Source organism: Phaseolus vulgaris, chromosome 9 (genome assembly GCF_051622355.1).
Source record: "Phaseolus vulgaris cultivar YP4 chromosome 9, ASM5162235v1, whole genome shotgun sequence".
NCBI lineage: Eukaryota > Viridiplantae > Streptophyta > Magnoliopsida > Fabales > Fabaceae > Phaseolus > Phaseolus vulgaris.
The window spans coordinates 27,997,656-28,016,621 of record NC_143506.1 but is presented as its reverse complement, the minus strand read 5'-3'; the positions used below and the strand labels follow the sequence as shown (position 1 = coordinate 28,016,621).

Sequence of the window (18,966 nt, the reverse complement as noted above, 5' to 3'; positions counted from 1 at the left end):
AAGATTAATGAAAATACTTGTAAAAAAAAAGTACTCTAATATATATTGACTGGTACTTGTGGTTTTAAACTATGTGATGCATTATATTGGAATACTCATTCAAAATTATTATTCAATGAGTTTACTTTTTAAAATTATTTTGAAGTGAGTTACTTACTTACAAGTGAAAGGCACAAGATTTAGAGAATTTATTGATGACAAAAAGAGAATAAATTCATAGTAAAAGCTATTCGATGACAAGATTTTTACGGCATATAAAATAGAATGCTAAATGTAATTTACATTACATTTTAGATTTCAACTTCTACATATATATATATATATATTCTACAAATATTATGTAGAGATATTTCTAATGCATAAAAAATCATAAATTTGAACTACACGGTAAAAAGGGAACAAGAACAGGAAATCACAATACAACTATATATACCTTGAATCCTGTTACCAAACCCAGTATCGAACCATTTATTTTAAACCAAATAATATCGTCGAATTCACTGTTTCATTACAAGCATCTAAAGTCAAATTTGAAATGAGAATTGTCAAACGAATATTACCAAAATAAACGAGATCACGATTTTAGCCAATAGCTTAATCAATATTCTAGATTAGAAAATATAATGTGCTCAACTTCATATTTCAGGGGATGTCAAAATAGTACTTGTGTGTTTCTCTTACAGCAGCCCATACCCATAACTTTTGGTCGGCAAGTTCCTAAAGCTTTGCCATTAACCCATTCTGAATTGGCTTCGAAGAACCATTATCCTTAATTTCATTATCTTTAGAATCCATTTCACATGCATTAGGTGGGACATCTACTGCAGGGGAACAATTGAAGAAACCATGAGGCTGCACAAAAGAAGGGAGCTTTGTAGATCAGACAAATGGAAAACTTCTAGATGCAATTAAATATGTGGCTTGAACAAGTTAATTAGATCAACACACCCAAAAAATCATAGACAATAAAAAACGCATTTCTGGTCTTAAGTTCATTTGATGGAAAAGAAGAGGTCCACCGAGCATTTAACAGAACAATAATACCAAATAAAAATTTACTGATATTCTAGTGCTGTTCAAAGTTCTTCGCATTCAAGCATAACATTACATAGTAAAAAAAAATCAAAATAGGATCAACAAGCCACCATATAAAGTAACCAAAAATGATTGGCACAAACAACCAACTACTGGAGTTCTCAAGAAAAGTAAATAAAAACAACCAACTGAATGAAGTAATTACCGTGAGCATAAAACCAATGTGCTCTACTGGCATAACAGGCCAGTCTTCCAAACGAGGAACATGTGTGATTCCAAATACATACCTGAAGATAACAGTTAGTCTGAAGGGAAAAAAATTTGAAAACAAATTGAGGGTGGAATGTTTAAGTAAATGGGAAAAAGAATATGAAGAAACTTATTTTTGACATTTTAATAAAACAATAAATAAAAAAACTGACAGGTCATTTCTTGATGCAGTTTGACACTTCAATATACCACTTTAAATGATTTAGCATTACAAATTTTGTTAAACTGAATACTTTCATGAAATCCAGTAGGAGTGTGTGGAAAAAGGGGGAAGGTTACCAAAGAACTATATTAGTTTCTTCCAAAGATCGGTTCTGCTTAACCCATGTAGCTAGTCCTTCACGATCACGCGGATTTTGATTTGGAAATTCTCCTCCAGGAAACATCTCATTACGTGAATATGTTGTTACCCAAAAATTATGCTTCAAGAAAGCAGCTCGTCTTAAAAACTTGGCTTCCGAGCCTGCCAATGGTAAGCAGTTCGAGCCAGGAACCAGCTTGTATCCTGTCAACTGGCCAGTTCTATTGCATGTTCTTGTGTTCCTTACCTGAAGAATTATTAAAAAAATTAACAGGTCTCGATCAAAGAATTAACTCAAAAAGTCAAAAACTGTTAGAACCATGTTTTAACATAATATACAAAGCCCTGATTTTAAATGAAAATTGGACACAAGATGCCAACCCACAATGAATAAACATTTTCCTGGTGATAAAACCAAATAAAGAATTTTCAGAATTAGGTAGAAAAGACACCTATTTGAAATTGTTTTCTTCCATAAGAAACCAATAAAAGAAATTCAAAAGACTTATATATGATTGTTTAGGCTATGTGTAACAATAATTTCTCATCATTGCAAAAAAGTATTCAACAGTTTGACAAAATGCAAAATTACCAGTGTGGAGCAATCAAATTCCAGAAGAAACCAATCAAATTACCAACAGTTTAACACCAATAGTCAGAAGTTGGCTATATAACCCACAGAAGACTTACAATCCAATGTCGAGCAGTCAAAGAATTACAATCACGCATGGCTTCCAATTCAGATCTGAGCAAAGTCTCTTCAGCATAGAAAGCATTGTTATGAACATTATTCTCACCTGGTTCCTCAACTTTCATATTGACCTCCACAACCTACCAAACATCTTGTTAGAGTAAGAGTGTGCACTTAATAAAAGAATTATGATACTTGGTTTATTGGAGAATAAGAAAGCTGTTCACAAGTAAAAATTGCAAATAAATCATGAAAATATCCATTATTTCAGCGTTAAAATAACAGTAAAATTGGCATCTGAATACCCAAGGAAAGGCCAGGAATGTCACAAACTTGCAATTTGTAGGGGGTGGGATGAAACAAAAAGTTAAAAAGTTTTCATAAATCATGATGAAAAAAGGTGCACTTAATTTGAGTTTTGTTTATAAATGTTGATGAGTTACTGTAAAATTATAATCAATAATCCTTTAAGATGAAACATTATGCGAGAACTAAATATGCTTTAAATATTTCTGCAGGAGGAAAATTCACTAGACCAGGACTGTCAAAATATTTATCTATGTTTTAATCAAAATAGGTATGCAATGACCACTTTATTGGATTCACCTACACTTAACAAGTACTAAAGGATGAAATAGAAGTTAATTTTATTATAAACTAATTTTTATTAATATAGACAGAACAGAAAATGATAAAGCATTACCCAGTTAGTTAGGTATATTCGTGGTATGGTTTGGTTCGGTTTTTGCTTAAAAATACATCCGAAGCAAACATAAAAATTATGCAGTTCAGTTTGAACATAAGAGAATTCAAACCAAATCGATCCAATTTTTGTAGTTAGGTTTAGATCGGTTTTGTGGTTTTATTGTATAATTTTTATTCGGTCTTATCTTTTTAACACGATGGCTTAATATTATATCATGAATAGTCTCATTCGTTACTTCACTAACTAAAAATATTTGTTTTTTTCAACATTGTATATAGTAATAAACAATTTATTTACACATTGACAGCTTCTTCTTTTTTTATGAACAAAGGAACTAGAACAAAATAAATATAAAGACAACAGGAGTATCTATGGTTTTACAACAAAGAAAAAACAAAAAGCAAATGTGTTTATGTTGTGTTAATACATTGTGGCATAACTACTAGATAATCTCCAAAATCTACCTCTCATAAGCCTAATAAATCCCGTGGACACACCTATACAATTTTGGAGGAAGTTTAAAACATAAACATCAAAATCACCCCTCTGCATGTTTCCTTCCAATAATTTTTTATTTTGCTTTAGTATTTTTCTCTCCCAAGGCTCATAATGTAACATTTGCACCAACACGACAACTCTTCCTCCGCCTCATTCATATATTAAACATATAATGTTACTCCACCATCATATATTTATAAGCATAAACCAAGTTAGGTATATCAGGTTTTCCTATCATTCTCTAGTATATGGTTGAAGTAATAAATAATATACTAATATTTAAATAATTGATTTTTGTTCGATTCAATTTAGATCGATTCAGAAGTGTCAAACTGAAAATCAAACCATTTGGTTTTGAAAATAAAAATCATTTATTTTTATTTTATTTTAATTAGTTTTTAGTTTTTAAGATCAGTTATCGGCTATTTTTTTCTGTTCAGTTCTGTTCTGAACACCCCTAAGCCCAGTAAGGTAAAATTTAGTAATTCAATGAAAATTACCTGATTCAAAGCTTCACCTGGTTTAGAATCAACAGACATGTCCATACGAGCAACAAAAAAGTGCTGATGAACTGGTGCATATAGACCAGGTGCAATCATGGTTCCATATTTTCGAAACTCTCCAGGCAGCAAGGCTCCTAGGCTAAGAATTCCAGTTAGCTTGACTTCAGCTTCAATCCTTCCATCCTGAAAAATCACACACCATCATTTTCCAGAAATATCATATGACGAGGATAACATAAAACTTTGAAGAAGAGAATATACAAATAATACATGAAAAAGTAAACCACATAAAAAATGTTTAAAGCTGAAAGTTCAGTTCGACCAAAAGTACTAGCTAATTAACTGAAAGGATAGAGATGCAGAGTCTTACAATAATTCATCAGATACTCGATGCTTGTGAATTTAACAATAATTTAAAATGGCATTGATGTAAGCATGTTTATCTTAAAAAAGGATATGACACTCTACTTGCCTGATAAAAGTGCCAAAAAAATCCATACTCGTAATTAGCCACAGTACATATGAAAGAAACAGTAAGTCTTCTAGATCTTCGGACTTCTGCTAAGCCAGTTCTCCAGTCTTGATGCTTCCAGAGAATTCCGTGATCCTCTTCATGTAAACATACACAATTTTCTATTGTTTCCACCCCACCAGTGAAATTAGTGAAGTGAGCATCAAAATACTTGATGTATCCTAAACAATCACATCCCTGTAACAACAAACATTGAGCTCAGACTATAAGGAATCCATTCACTGAGAGTACAATGTCATATTAGAAGAAACAAGAGGAGAAATATGTCATTCTAAAAACCTTCTTGAGGGAATGTGCATTTTTTCCCAAGCCGTCTTCCCCAGCATCAAAAGCATTTTTCCTATAATGTGGTTCGTTCGGGTCTCCATAGGGAACAACCATCTCCACAAAACTCATCCTATGAGCAACAGGCCTTCGCCCATGACTACCATCAACATATGCAACAGAATATATAACCAAACCTTCTTTGGGTGTGAATCCAATACGAAAATTCCACTGTTAATAGAGGAAGAACAAAGACAAGTTATATATATCAAGTTTCAAATTATAGTTGCAAAGAATCAACTCTTGACATTTCCAATGACAAATTAATAAAAAGTAACCTAGCGTTTACCTTCTGCCATTCAACAAAATACCCATTGACACGGAAGCTTGGACCTTCGGGCTGAATAATTTGCAACGGTTTTACATCACTTCTATCAGAGCCACCTCTGGTTTCACCAGGAGTATAATTCCTCAAGGGATCAACTGGTGGAAGGGGAACTAGTTTACGATCCTCAAACTCTATCACCACCATGTTTTGCATATCAACTAGAACATAGATGCCCTCAACTGGGCGGGCGTAGCCATTTTCCATGGGGCAGTCACTCTCAGATTGACAAAATAGGAGGGGTTTGGCAAGTCGTCTCCCAGGAGCATCTGCTTCACTATAATAACCAACACACCTGCGACAGAGTTATGCAGAACAAAGTTTCAATACAAAAAATGCAAAGGGAAAGATAATAATGTCTCCAGAAAAGAGATCCATCAGTAATGAATATCCAACTAAAATTACCAGGGATCGACCATTACAAGGTCCATGTCTTCAATACCCCTTTTCTTCATAGCCTCTATAAATGGGGGAAAACTTTTGACTACAGCCTCACATTCTGCATATTCCTCAGCATCCTGAATACAGAGAGAATTTTATGGAATTGAGAATTGTAGAATATTAGAACTGCAGCAGCTTGACAAATTTGGACATATGCGTAGAGGTAAGTCACTTAACAGCTTTTCAAAAACTTTACACTTCTGATTATCTTGTATAACAAAGCTTGGAAATCCAATTTCAGATTTAGACTTTACCAATACACTAAACCAATCATTATTGTTTCCCACTCATCGCAAAGAGGTGACATGCAGTCTTGTCCATTTAATTTGCAGCTTGTAGGGTTGACAAAACCAATACATGAAAGATATACAGACTTGAAAAAACTTTGGATTAAATTCTTTTCCTGATCAAGACAGACTACCCAACAAAATTTGTGTGACAGATGTAGAAATACTAAAAACATGTTTTGGTTAAATTTAATTTTGTAATCAGATTTGTTATTCACTATTCGTATAGGAAACTATTATAGTCTCATTCATAAACACATAGTAAAAGCAAGCCAACCAGCTATAGAGACTGCTATTTATACAACACATTCAGTGACCGGTTCCAAAAATGTCTGCCAAAGTTTAAACCATCATTAAGGGGTAAAATTATTTAAAAACACTAAAGTACTACACAATGGTTAGAAAAGGAATCAGAAGTCACAAGGAAAAGACCAACATACCATTGGAGGTTGAACATCAGGAACAACATGTGAAGCAATTACTTTTCCTCGGTGATGGCCACCTCGAGTTACTGCATGTACTTGTGACAACTCAACAATCCATATACTAGTCTCATTAGATTTCTTATTATAAACAACAAGTCTAGCACATCTTGGAGGGAGTTTAGTTGGAATTAGAGGTCCTCCTCTAGTTCTGGGAAGTAATGATGGTTGGAAAGGTGGAAAGAAATATGCATCTGCTAGTGCAACAACATTTTTATCGGGCTCCAGTAAAACTACTTCAATGAAGCGCATACTATCTCTAAGCTGCAAGATATATAATACAATTCAGAAGATGAAACATCATAAGTAATCACTAGTTGAAATCATTGAATTGTTCCCAGCACCATCCAACTTCCACTTAAACAAAGAATAAAACAGATAATAATAAAAAAAATCATAGTGTAGCTGACAACCTCAGGAGTAGCTCCAGCGGCCCTCACAGTTGCCACGGCCACAGATATTTCAGCAGCAGTTAAAGGGTCCAAAGGATGGCTGGATTGGGGCCTTGTCATTGCAGTGACTCCTATGCAACATTACAACAAAAATAGTAACATAGTTTAGCTAATATTTAAAAAATGCGAAAGCAAGCAGAACCTACATTCAAGAACTTGCAAAAATAATTGGAAAGTAAAAATATAAGACCTGTTTGATTTCCTTTTTTACTTGTTAGTTCCAAAAAATGTTCTCTAAACAAATTGCCACCACTCAACAATCAATACCTCATCCAAAGTTGATTAAGTTCTGAAAAACTAAAATCCCAAAAACAGAACCAGATGACCGATATTCATGTTCTCCCATTCTCACTTCTGTTTCGTGTTCTCAACTCGAGAGTATGGTTATACCTATATTATCATTTCCATGAATAAAAGCATACGAGGATAAATACACACAAGCACACAATCATTAACCAGATATCATTTCACATACAATCATCATACGCACACAAACATAACAGCATGAAGTGAAGCATATTGTTTTTAATTACTCGTGGTTCTTCATACCTGAACCCCACAATTCTACGTTTTTGTCTGTTAAACGAGTTCAAAAAAAATATACGTAGAGGTTAAAATGAATGATCTCTAGGCACTGAGAGAGGAGCTTAAGGCTTATTCTTGTTCTTGCAAATAAATAACTAAACATTTTCTTTTATTTTAATTTTTGTATGCAATTGAGGTATTCGATTTGATGTGACGTAAAAAAGAGAGAAACAGAAGTGAAAAGATGTTATGATAGGTACCCTTGGCAGGAGAGGCATTTGTGGAGGAATCGACGGGACGAATGAGAGGGACGTCGGTGGCGGCGGTCCAGTCTTGCGGCGTGGCGGCGGCGCGGGGAATGGCGGCGGAGTCGGCGGCGGCGGAACAACAAGAAGAGGACGGCGACGGCGGTGGTGGTGGCGTCGCCTTTTGCGAAGCTGAGGCCATTGCAGAGGATTCGCTATCTCACCGATTCCGCCACCCCAATAGGTCTCAGCACAGTACACTGACATACAGCAATTCACCCTCTTCTTCTTCTTCTTCTTCCTTCTTCTTCTTCTTCCACTGCACCAGCACCGTGATCTGAACACAAAGAAACAAACCACGCAACAGAGAGAGAGAGAGAGCAATGAAATGAATAGGAAGCAGAGGCAGCTGTGACGATGGATACGAAAAAAAGAGAGTAACTCTGCTTATATAGTGCCAGATCAAGCCACGTGTTTTTAGTTTTAACTCTCCTAATTCTCTTCTTTTCCCATACCATTATCATCCTTAATTACCATTCCTGTGTCAAAAATAATTGCACTCAATTAATTAGCCACGCAAATCATCAATTTAAATGTAATTTTTTTTTGTTAACAATATCAGATTTATATGCTTTTTAATAAAATATAAAATTGACACACAAAGTTTAAAGACTAAGATTTCAGCAGTTAAGGCATGAAACAAGTGAGATCCATTGAAAACTAAAAGTAGAAAAATATACGTATATGGATGTTTAAATAGTTTAATTTGATTTTTGTATGTTTTTAAAGTATGATTAAATATTTAAAATGAACGTTGATGATGTTTGAAAATGGGAGAGAGAGGGTTGGGAATAATAGAAGTGTACGTTGAGATTTGAGATTAAAGAAAAGAGGGAGAGGGCTTATCTTATCAATGGGGTCCAATACGATAAGCTGGTGGGGGGGTGATAGGACGATCTGCTTTTGCTTCTACACATTTTTATAAACTCCAAACAACTAATAGTAACCATTTTTTACATCATTACCAAGCTTTTCTTCATTCCATGAAAGGACACAAATTAACAAACTGAATCAGGGTACGTCTTTTTTTGTCTATCAACATTCATTTTAAGATAAGGCTCACCATCTTAAATATTCACAAGGAAAAATATATATAATAAAAAAGTGGACCTTAATTTTAGCAAAAGAGTTATAAAGTTCAAGAGAATGAGTAGCTATAAATAGGTTTGGTAAGACATTGGAAAAACATAACACACTTTATACTCTAACAAAATAATAGATCATCATATCTCTTTATTACGAAGAAGCACAATAATTAGTACGATATCACTTAATTATAAAATTGTGTGATTTCATTTTCTATTCTCCTAGCTATCACATTAAATATTGATATATCATATTTTAATTAAAATTTATTATCATGAAAATATTACTAAACTATCCTTCTATTACTCTTATTTATTCATATACATTTATCCACGTGTTTTATGTTTTTATAAAATATGGTACACACAAGATTTACTTCTCTCTTCAATATATAATTAAATAAATTTCACATTTGGTTACACACATATTATCGCCATCATGATTGTCTTTTTTTTTTTTACACGCAGAGTTTTAGTCATATTAAATATAAATGTAGAAGTTTTAATCATATCAAGTGTGCTAATGTCATTTACTATATTTCTATTATTATTCATTTTAATAAAAGAAAGGTTTTGTTACGAAAAGAGAGTTTATTCTCAAATTTCAAAATAAATACTTTTTCCTTTTAATTATTCATGTTAGTTTTCTTCACTCAATAATTAATTTGTTTAGGCATTTATTATAAAATATAATTGAAAAATCACAAAATATTTTTTTTAATTATTTTATTATGATAAAAAAATTATAAATATTATTTCTGTGCTAAATACATACATATATAGCCTTAATAAAATAATAAACAGTCAATAAAAATTATAAAATAAATTTTTTATAAATTGGGTTATGTGCATATATTTTTCGATCTTCTCAAATTTTTATTACCAAAAATACTTAAGAATTATTATTCTTAGTTTCAAAAATTTGACAAAAAAGAAAAAGACAAATCAGTGTTCTAGGGATTTTTACCCTAAGGACTATTAAGTCCTCAACACACGAGAAAAAAAGGAAAATGAGTACCTTAGATATTTTCATCCCAAGGATTATCAAGTCTTTAATACTTGAGGAAAAGGGTGAACTACCCAAGGGATTTTCACCCAAATGACTATTAAGTCTCCAACACACAAGGAATAGGGCAAATGAATACCTTATGGATTTTCTTCCCAAGGACTATGAAGTCCCCAACACACGAGAAAAATGATAAATGAGTGTCTTAGTGATTTTCATTCCAAAGACTATTAAGTCCCTAACACACGAGGAAAAGAATGAGCGAGTGCTTTAAGTTTTTTCATCCCATGGATTATTAAGTCCCCCGAACACAAGGAAGGGGTGAACAAATGCCCGAGGGATTTTCATTCCAAAAGCTATTAAGTCCCCAATACAGGAGGAAAAGGGAAAAAATTCCTCTAGGAAATTTCATCTCAAGAAATATTAAGTCCCAAAAAAAGAGAAAAATTGAGAACAAGTACCCTAGGCATTTTCATCCTAGGAACTATTAAATTCCCTGCATATAGAAAAAGGTAATGTTCCTTAACTTCTGAGCTACAACGTGGTCCGATTAGATTCTAAAATAGATGAAGATTTGAAGAGAAATTTAAGAGAGAATGAATATAAGAGGGAGAGATGAAAAGAGAAAAAGAAGAAAAGTTTCGTGCATGTGGGGTCTGCTGCTTCTATTTATTTTTTTCGTTGTTACAGTTTATATTTATTTTTAAAAATTAATAAATATGAAATTTATAGTTTATTTAATATATATATATATAATAATAATAATAATAAAAATAAAAAATAAAGAAGATAGGCATATGCAATGTTTAATTTTCTGTTTACCTGTAGTATACAACTTGGGTTTAGTTTTGTTAACTTTTTCTATGATAACACATGAATAAATATATGAGACCATTTGTTTATAATATTTAAACTTTATTATAATAATCTATTTTTATTAATTTTATTAGAAAACAATGTATTTTCTTCACATAATTACATTTTGATTAAAATATTTTCATTATTTTATAAACATGTAAATAAAATACATTATTTTTATAAACAAAATAAGATTACTATAATAAAACTTTAAATATTATATACGAAAGGTATGATATATTTATGAGTTATCATATAAATAGTTAACAAAATATCTCATCTCGTTTTTAATAAGAAGAATAAATACAAAAATAAATTTAAAAATGAAAAAATGCCAAAATAATCTTAGTTTACATTAAAAATTAGGTAAAACAATGTTGGTAATACAGAAAACTAAACCCAAGTTATACATTATAGGTACCTATCGTGAGAAAAAATATTAATGGACTATAAAGAACCCGTGATACAAACTTTGTACTTGACTGACACATTTCACAAAATGAAATAAACATGTATCAATCACAAAATGAAATAAACATTGTATTTACATGTATTTCTTATTTTCTATTTTTATCATTATTATATATATATATATATATATTAAAACGAATTTTAAATTTATTGATTTTTAAAACTATATAAACTAAAATTTTATATTAACAATAATACTAGCGGATACATTGGCGCGCTCTTAAGCATGTGTATCTACAATTTTTTTTAATTTTATTATTATCATATGTATATATATTCATTTAAATGAAATATAAATATATGTATATTAATATATTTTAAATATCAAATTTTCTATTTATATATGTTTAAAATTTAAAAAAACATAATTTAAAAAAAAAACTAAATAAAGACAAAAATTGATATTGGAGATGTTTGCCTATTATTCAAAAATAAATAAAATTGTTATTAACGAATATCTTCATTAATTAAATTATATAAAAGATATTATTCATAATTTTTTTAATTTTAAAAATTACAAATTTTATTTATTATTCTTTTATTTACTTATTTTTATCAAGATTAAAAAAAGTAATTAGCTATCATATTATTATAATTTATTTGATTTTCATAAGAAAAATAAAAATCGAACTATAACGTGAAATAAATAAATAAAAGTAAAAAAAAAGACATAATGAAAGTAGAAGAAAAAAAGACATAATTTTGTTTGGAAAGATACTTACTCATTGGAAAAGCACTTTCAAAACAAAACTAAACTGTAATATCATTATTTAAAACAGTTATAAAGAAGAATCAATTTTATATATAAATATAATATATTCATATTTATTAAAATAAATTATAAATTTATGTTATTAATATAAGTAAGTGAATAATAATATTTTATTTAATTTTAAATATTAGTTTACATACAATTTGTCCTTTATTCAAATTATTGTCAAATTTTAAGTACTATAAAGATCCAAATTCTCTAAATTTTTAAGAAAAAAAAATATAATTTAACCATTAATATTAATAAAATAAAATTTTAAATTTACTAATTTTATAAAAAAATAAATTACATTAATAAAATATTTATGAAGTTTTACTTAAATTTCTATTATTTTTTAAAATAATTAAAGTTTAAAATAAAATAATAAAACTAAATATGTTAATAAAAGTAAAATCAGTAATTAATTAATTCTATCTACTAAAATAGTCGTTACAAACTGTTATTGATATATAATAGAAATAATTCTTTCAAAATTCAAAAGAGTAAGGGTGATAATATAAAAAATTATTTCGAAGATTAAGAAAAATTCTCATTTCTAAGATCTTTAGACTCAATATTATTCAAAAAAAAATAAAACTTTAAAAAAATAAGGTTTAAGAAAATCACATAGAGGTAAAACAATTATAAGTTTAGCATAAACATTGAACCCTATTTCAAAATAATTTAATTTCTTAAAAGTTTAATTGTTTTAAAATTTTAAAATGATTTTTATTCCGCATTTAAAAATATTTAAATAGATATGTATTTATTTGAAATACATAATTATTATATGTATTTATTCACATAATTATATTAAAAGTATAAATCTATAATTTATTTTGTAAATACGAATATATTATATCTATCTATAAAAATAAATTTTCTTTATAACTAATCTTAAAAATTATATTATAGTTTTATTTTGTTTTGAAAACTGATTTTACGAATCATAAGTATCCTACAAAACAAAATTATATATATAAATATATATATAGACTATCTAACTTTTCTGTTTCTCCTGTTAAAAGTTTGTGCCTCTCTGTTTTTTTTACTTCCACTTCATTATGCTTTTTGTTATTTTATTTATTTATTTCAGTTTGTAATTCGATTTTTATTTTTTTATTAAAATCAAATAAATTATAATACTCAGTAATATGATAGCTCGTTTTACATTTTATATTTTTTTAATCTTGATAAGAATACGCAAATAAAAAAATAAAAAATAAAAATTTTAATTTTTAATTAATGAAGATATGCATTAATAAAAATTATTTCTATTGAATAATAGGCGGAAAATATCTCTAATATCAATATTTTAAAGAAGAATTTGATTTTTTTTTCTTTAAAGTATATATAGTTTGATATTTTAAAGATATGAATATACATATATTTATACTTCATTTAAATAAATATAATAAAACATATTTTATAGATACAAATAAATACATATAATAATAAAAAAAATATGAATGGTGTTTTTTCTATTAATAAATAAAAGGGTTATATTTAATATACTTATTTTTAAAATAAATTTAAACTAAATTAATCTAGTTAAGGTTTGTTTGGGGTACAAATATTTCAAAACTAACGACGTATCCTTATTGGACACTCTATCCACACACCGACACAATTCCAATAGTACATTAATTTGATTTGTCCAACTTATGAATAACAAAACTAATAAAATTGATTGTATTAAAAAGGTTAAAACTTCATCACAAAATATGTAAAATGTGATTATAAGAAACCTCATTTTTTTATCAGCAATTTTTTTTTAATATTAATTATTATAGATTACTGTTATCCGCTGATAACAAAAAATTATTGCTATACAGTTATTTCTATGCAAAAAATTAATAATTTAAATAAAATTTAAATTTAAATTCATTTATAAAGATATAATAATATATGCGATAAAATTTTAATTAAATAAAAAATGATATAAAGTAGTTTATACTATCTTATTATCGTAAGTTATTATATATGATAAAATTATTTATATTTATGCTTTAAATTATTTATAATAAATAATATGAAATTTTCTCTTATAATATGTTGAAATAATATTTAATACGATAAATAAGAATTAAAAATGCAATGTATAAATTTTAACATGTATAATAATGTATAAATTAAATAACAACATATGAAATTATTTAAATACATAAAAATAAAATGAATGCGTAGTGACAATGATGCGACGTAATTTTAACATGTGATATCACATACCACACCAAAAACATGAGAAGTGCGATGCAACATGACTTTGATGTATACCCGTCAATTCAAATTATCATACATAACATCAACATCCTTTTTTAATGGTTATTTTAACTATCTAACATCATCATCATCATGTCATATATAATTTTTTTTCTTAATTTTTTTAAAAATAACACGTTCCCCTTCTCTAATTGCTCTTCATAAGGAATTAAAAAGTATATACAACTTTAAGAAAAGGAAAATAAATAAAACATAAACATACAATTTTTTTTCTATCTTCTCAGTATATTTATGTTAAGAGAGTATTTGTATAATAACATCTATTCGTATTCCAAGTTGATAAACAATACACAAACTCACACAGTATGGTACATTACCGTTTTAAAACTTTCATACATATACATATTAAATTATACAGACATATTACATTTATTATAATTATTAAATATTTATTAGAATCAATTATCTAACTCTTAATCCATTGGCTATCTCTCATATCAGTGTAACAAAGCTACATAATAGGAATTATATTCACTATGACAAAGTAAATTTTTATTTTTATGACCTATCAAGTACCGTTCTTTCTCACATTGCAGAAGAAGTTATAGAAACGTCTTTTGACTCTCATCACCTAATATTTTTCTTTATGCGAGTTTAATATCAGTAAAGTCATAAGCATCTCCTTCAAAATCCTAAATTCAATATACAATCTAAAAAACTCAACATAGTATTCCCTCCTTGGAAATAACTACAATAACTATGTTCATCACACACCACATGTCATATCAGAGTCATACTATCATAGATTTTCATTCATACAAATACATCTAACTCAATTTAAAGGCTAATAAAATAAAATTAATCATTAATTACATTATAATTATAATAAAATTCAAATATCACAATATAATGAAAGATAAACAAATTTTAACATTTAAAAATTTCAAAGTTTAGAAAGCACTATTTCTCTCTTAGTAAAGACTTGGCATGTCCAACGAATTAAACACACGTTCCAATTTGTCCAACCAATTTTCCTCGTCCAGCCAAAGACGTCAGCATGCCTAGCGAATTTTAGTCACCTAGCAAAAATTCTGCTCACCCAACAACCAAAGTCTTTGTTCAACAACTACACCACTGGAAGTTTTCATAAAAATACCTCATTGAGCGAGAATTTACTCACCTAACAAACTGACCTCTCAAATTTTCAATTAATTGAATTTTACCCAATGAGCATTTTGCTCCTCTACATAATTAAGGAATTCTGCAAAATGTAACATGTGATCCAATTGGTTCAAACTGAGATTTTCCTTCGTTTCTTATACCTAACATGAAATATTTTGTTCCAAAATAACAACTTAAACCAATTCGACTCCATTGAAATATTTTCACTTTTCACTACTCAACATACAACAAATATCTCCTTTTAAATGCATTCATTTAAACCAAACAATTCACTTGTCCAAAAAGGGGGTTTGGTAGCATCTATAGACGTTGATTCAAACGAGAGTGTCGTCTAACAAAATCTGGTGCAAAATTTGTGATAAGAGCAACATTTAGGCGACAATTATAATTACAAGCGTCATCTATTTGAAAATAAAAGATATAAATGATAGTTTGAGGTTTTGGAATATATGCTTTTCTCCCGTCATGTGATGTGACCAACCTCTGTCCAATTACCATGATAGGGGTGTCTTTGCTTAAATTAAGAACATCTACAAGAGGTATTTTTTATTTTTAGGTATCTACATTGGTTTGGGTCCTTTATGTTTTACGGTCATACTTCTGAATCTGGATGGGGTTTAGTAAACTACAAGTTAACAAAGAGAAGGAAATTAACTAAACAAATTGAACTAAAAAATTATAATATAGATGACGACTTAGACCAAAATTGTCGTCCATATCACCATATAGACGACAATTATAACTAGGAACCATTGTCTATATGGTCCCCTAATACTTTTTAAAATTTTGTCACGCATTAGGCAATGGTTATAGCTAGAATCATCGTCTATAGACATTTTTTACTGTCTTTTAATTTATTCTGCCCAGAGATATAAAGTATGATTTTTTTCTTAAAATGTAGTCTATAAGTACAAATATAAACTATGATTATCTCCTAGAATCTAAGTATATATCCAAAATTATAAACGAGGTCTTATAAGGTGTATGTTTTGACGACGGTTCCATAGACAACAATTTTGAAAATGTCATTGTACAACTTGAAAAACCATCGTCTATAAGCCTTTTACAGTAGTGATTTCATCTCAAATTGGAACATTTGAAGCACATTCAAATAACACATAATTCCTGCATAAAATCAATTATTGTGATCATGTCACATTCACATCTAGATTATCTATCTTAAGGCACTATCAAAACTTAACTACTTTCCCTTACCGTTAAATTATTGCTTAAATTAAGTTTAAGCTTCTAATTCAACTACTCTCATATAGGAGACTAAATCTACATAAAAAAAATACTTTGATCAATAATCTAAACATACTTTCATATTTCTAAATTAATAGAGATTCATCTTTTTCTTAGAAGGACCACATGCAAGACCCTTAGTCCTTATGCATGCAAAACTTCTCAAGAAAAGACACAAAGAGGAACTTACTCTAAAACAAATCTTAATTGAGTGGACTTGCTCTGTTCTCCACCAGGATCCCTAAGTGGTAGAGAGCAAATTCTTAGAGAGATTGTGATTTTTTTCTAAAATGAAGTTGGAATAGGTGTTAACTTTCTTTTTCATCTATAAATTTTATACTTTATAAATATCTATACTTCATCTTACTTGTACCAATTCTTCTCTTAAACAATTAACTAGGTCTTTAACTAGGTCTTTAGAGCATATATATATATATATGTATATATATATATATATATTTTTATTTTTTTTTAATTTTTTAATTTTTTATATTTTTATATTATTTTTTTTTTATAGTTTTTACTCAATTTTTAGATTTTTAATTAATTAATTTAGTCTTCAATTTTAGAAATATGTGAATTGAATCTTATATCATATTTAAAGAAAATAGTTAGGGAATTTTGTTACAATTAACCAATTAAATAAAAGAATTAATTTCATCAATTAAAAAAATTAATACTAAAAGAAAAGTTTCACGGAAAGTTTCACCAAAAGTCAAAGAACAAAACCTGGTTTTTTCCCTTGCATAAGAACGAATTATAGGATGGACCACCACAGTACGTGCGCTACCAGTTTACGGAATCCACATCCCATCCTCTCTTTATAGTGTTCACATCATATACATTTTCTTTTTCTTTTTCCAAATTCGAGTTAACCTTTCTCACTGGCCACTCTATAGAATATTGCCATAGGTGATTTTTAATAGAGATGCTTTTTATATCAATGTTCATTGATAGAGAAAATCTATATCATTTTCTTTAATCGGTTTAGAATCGAGATTAAATGGAAAGTAATTGAAAATATAAACTTTTAATAATGATTATTGAATTAATGTTAAAAGTTATTTTTAATATTAGTTATGAACATAATTTTTCTCAAAATAATTATGATAATAATAAATATTTCTAAATTTCATAAATTTACATTTATTTTGTGACATTTCCTTATTTTTGTCTGGAGAAGAAATAGTTAGAAATCTCCAAAATTTACGAGATTAGTAAAAATGAAGTTATTCTTTAACTTAAACTTGATCTTAGAAAAAAAAAGTGTATAGGGTATATTACATCATAACTTCGATGTATAGCTAATGCTATAGGATTGACACCTAAATCCTAAACCCTAACCTTAAAAGAGAGATGATACACCTTTTCTATGAAACCTTAACTTGTCATGCAAGTTAGGATTTGGAGAAGCTTCCTTAGGCGACAAGGTATGGTTTCCAAACCCTAACCCTTGCATAACACACCACCTCATCTCCCCTCTCCCTATAAATTGAGCTCTCCTTTTATTGTAAATTGAGTGTAATGGATTTCTGTTGATTTGAATTCAGCTCTCTCTCTTTTTGGAAGTATCTCTTCTCTTGCTTCCTTTTTTTCCCTACACCAGACCAATTATGACCTACATCCAACACTGCAAAGAAAATGTCTGTTTTATCCTTATTTTTCTAGATATTTATATATGTAACACAAATAAGACAGTTCCGGATATACAAATTCGGAATTGAGATGTATCTTTCGGATATGACAATCCGTAGCACAATAATCTCTTCCGAATGCTAAAATCTGGAAGCTTTTTTATCATTCCTAATACGAAAATCTAGAAAAGATGACAAGGGCAATTTGAGGTTTAAAATAAATGATGGGTACAGATCAATTGATCTGGTGCAGGGCAATTTGAGGTTTAAAATAAATGATGGGTACAGATCAATTGATCTGGTGCAGGGAGAATTAGCCTCTTTTTTTTCTAGTGAGTGAAGCCTTAAAGGTAGGCTCAACCTCCTTCCAAGCACCACTCTCCACATCACACAATTACGGTTCCTTTTCTTCTACATAAATTCCACTTTCGCTGCCTATAATCTCCATTCACATCTCATTTTCAACCGAAGAATATGCATGGAGCAAGGAGATCTCCATCAATTGGTCATCAGAGCTTTTGTTTTTCACTGTTTAATCTGTTTATCCTCACATTTAATCGCTTTATCCTCACATTTAATCAATTCAAACTTCTTCATTTCCTTTCTTAAACAGAAAACAACAAAGTTTACTTAGGTTCTTCATTTTTCTGTGTCATCCGTGTGTGTTTGCTTTTGTTCTTGAGTTTTTTTTATCAATTTTAATCGGTCAAAATTGTGTGGAAACACTTTCGTTTTAATTTATAATCAGTGCTTGTTATGTCTAACGTCATGTATATCCTTAGCTTGTCATAAAATTTCAGCTACATGCTAATTTACTAACTGTTTGTAGAAATG

The 18,966-nt window shown here is 29.0% G+C and overlaps 1 protein-coding gene across 1 annotated transcript; it reads right to left on the bottom strand.

Moving 5' to 3' along the window:
* Positions 1-430: 430 nt before the first annotated feature.
* Positions 431-8,493, bottom strand: LOC137820613 (spermidine copper dependent amine oxidase 2). Its single transcript, XM_068624779.2, has 12 exons — positions 7,633-8,493; positions 6,809-6,918; positions 6,354-6,659; positions 5,591-5,703; positions 5,150-5,480; positions 4,816-5,031; positions 4,477-4,713; positions 4,002-4,187; positions 2,297-2,437; positions 1,585-1,853; positions 1,241-1,322; positions 431-852 (listed from the first exon to the last, which is right to left on the bottom strand). The coding sequence occupies exons 1-12, from the start codon at positions 7,817-7,819 to the stop codon at positions 718-720; spliced, it is 2,313 nt and encodes a 770-aa protein (XP_068480880.2). The 5' UTR covers positions 7,820-8,493; the 3' UTR covers positions 431-717.
* Between the last annotated feature and the right edge of the window lie 10,473 nt (positions 8,494-18,966).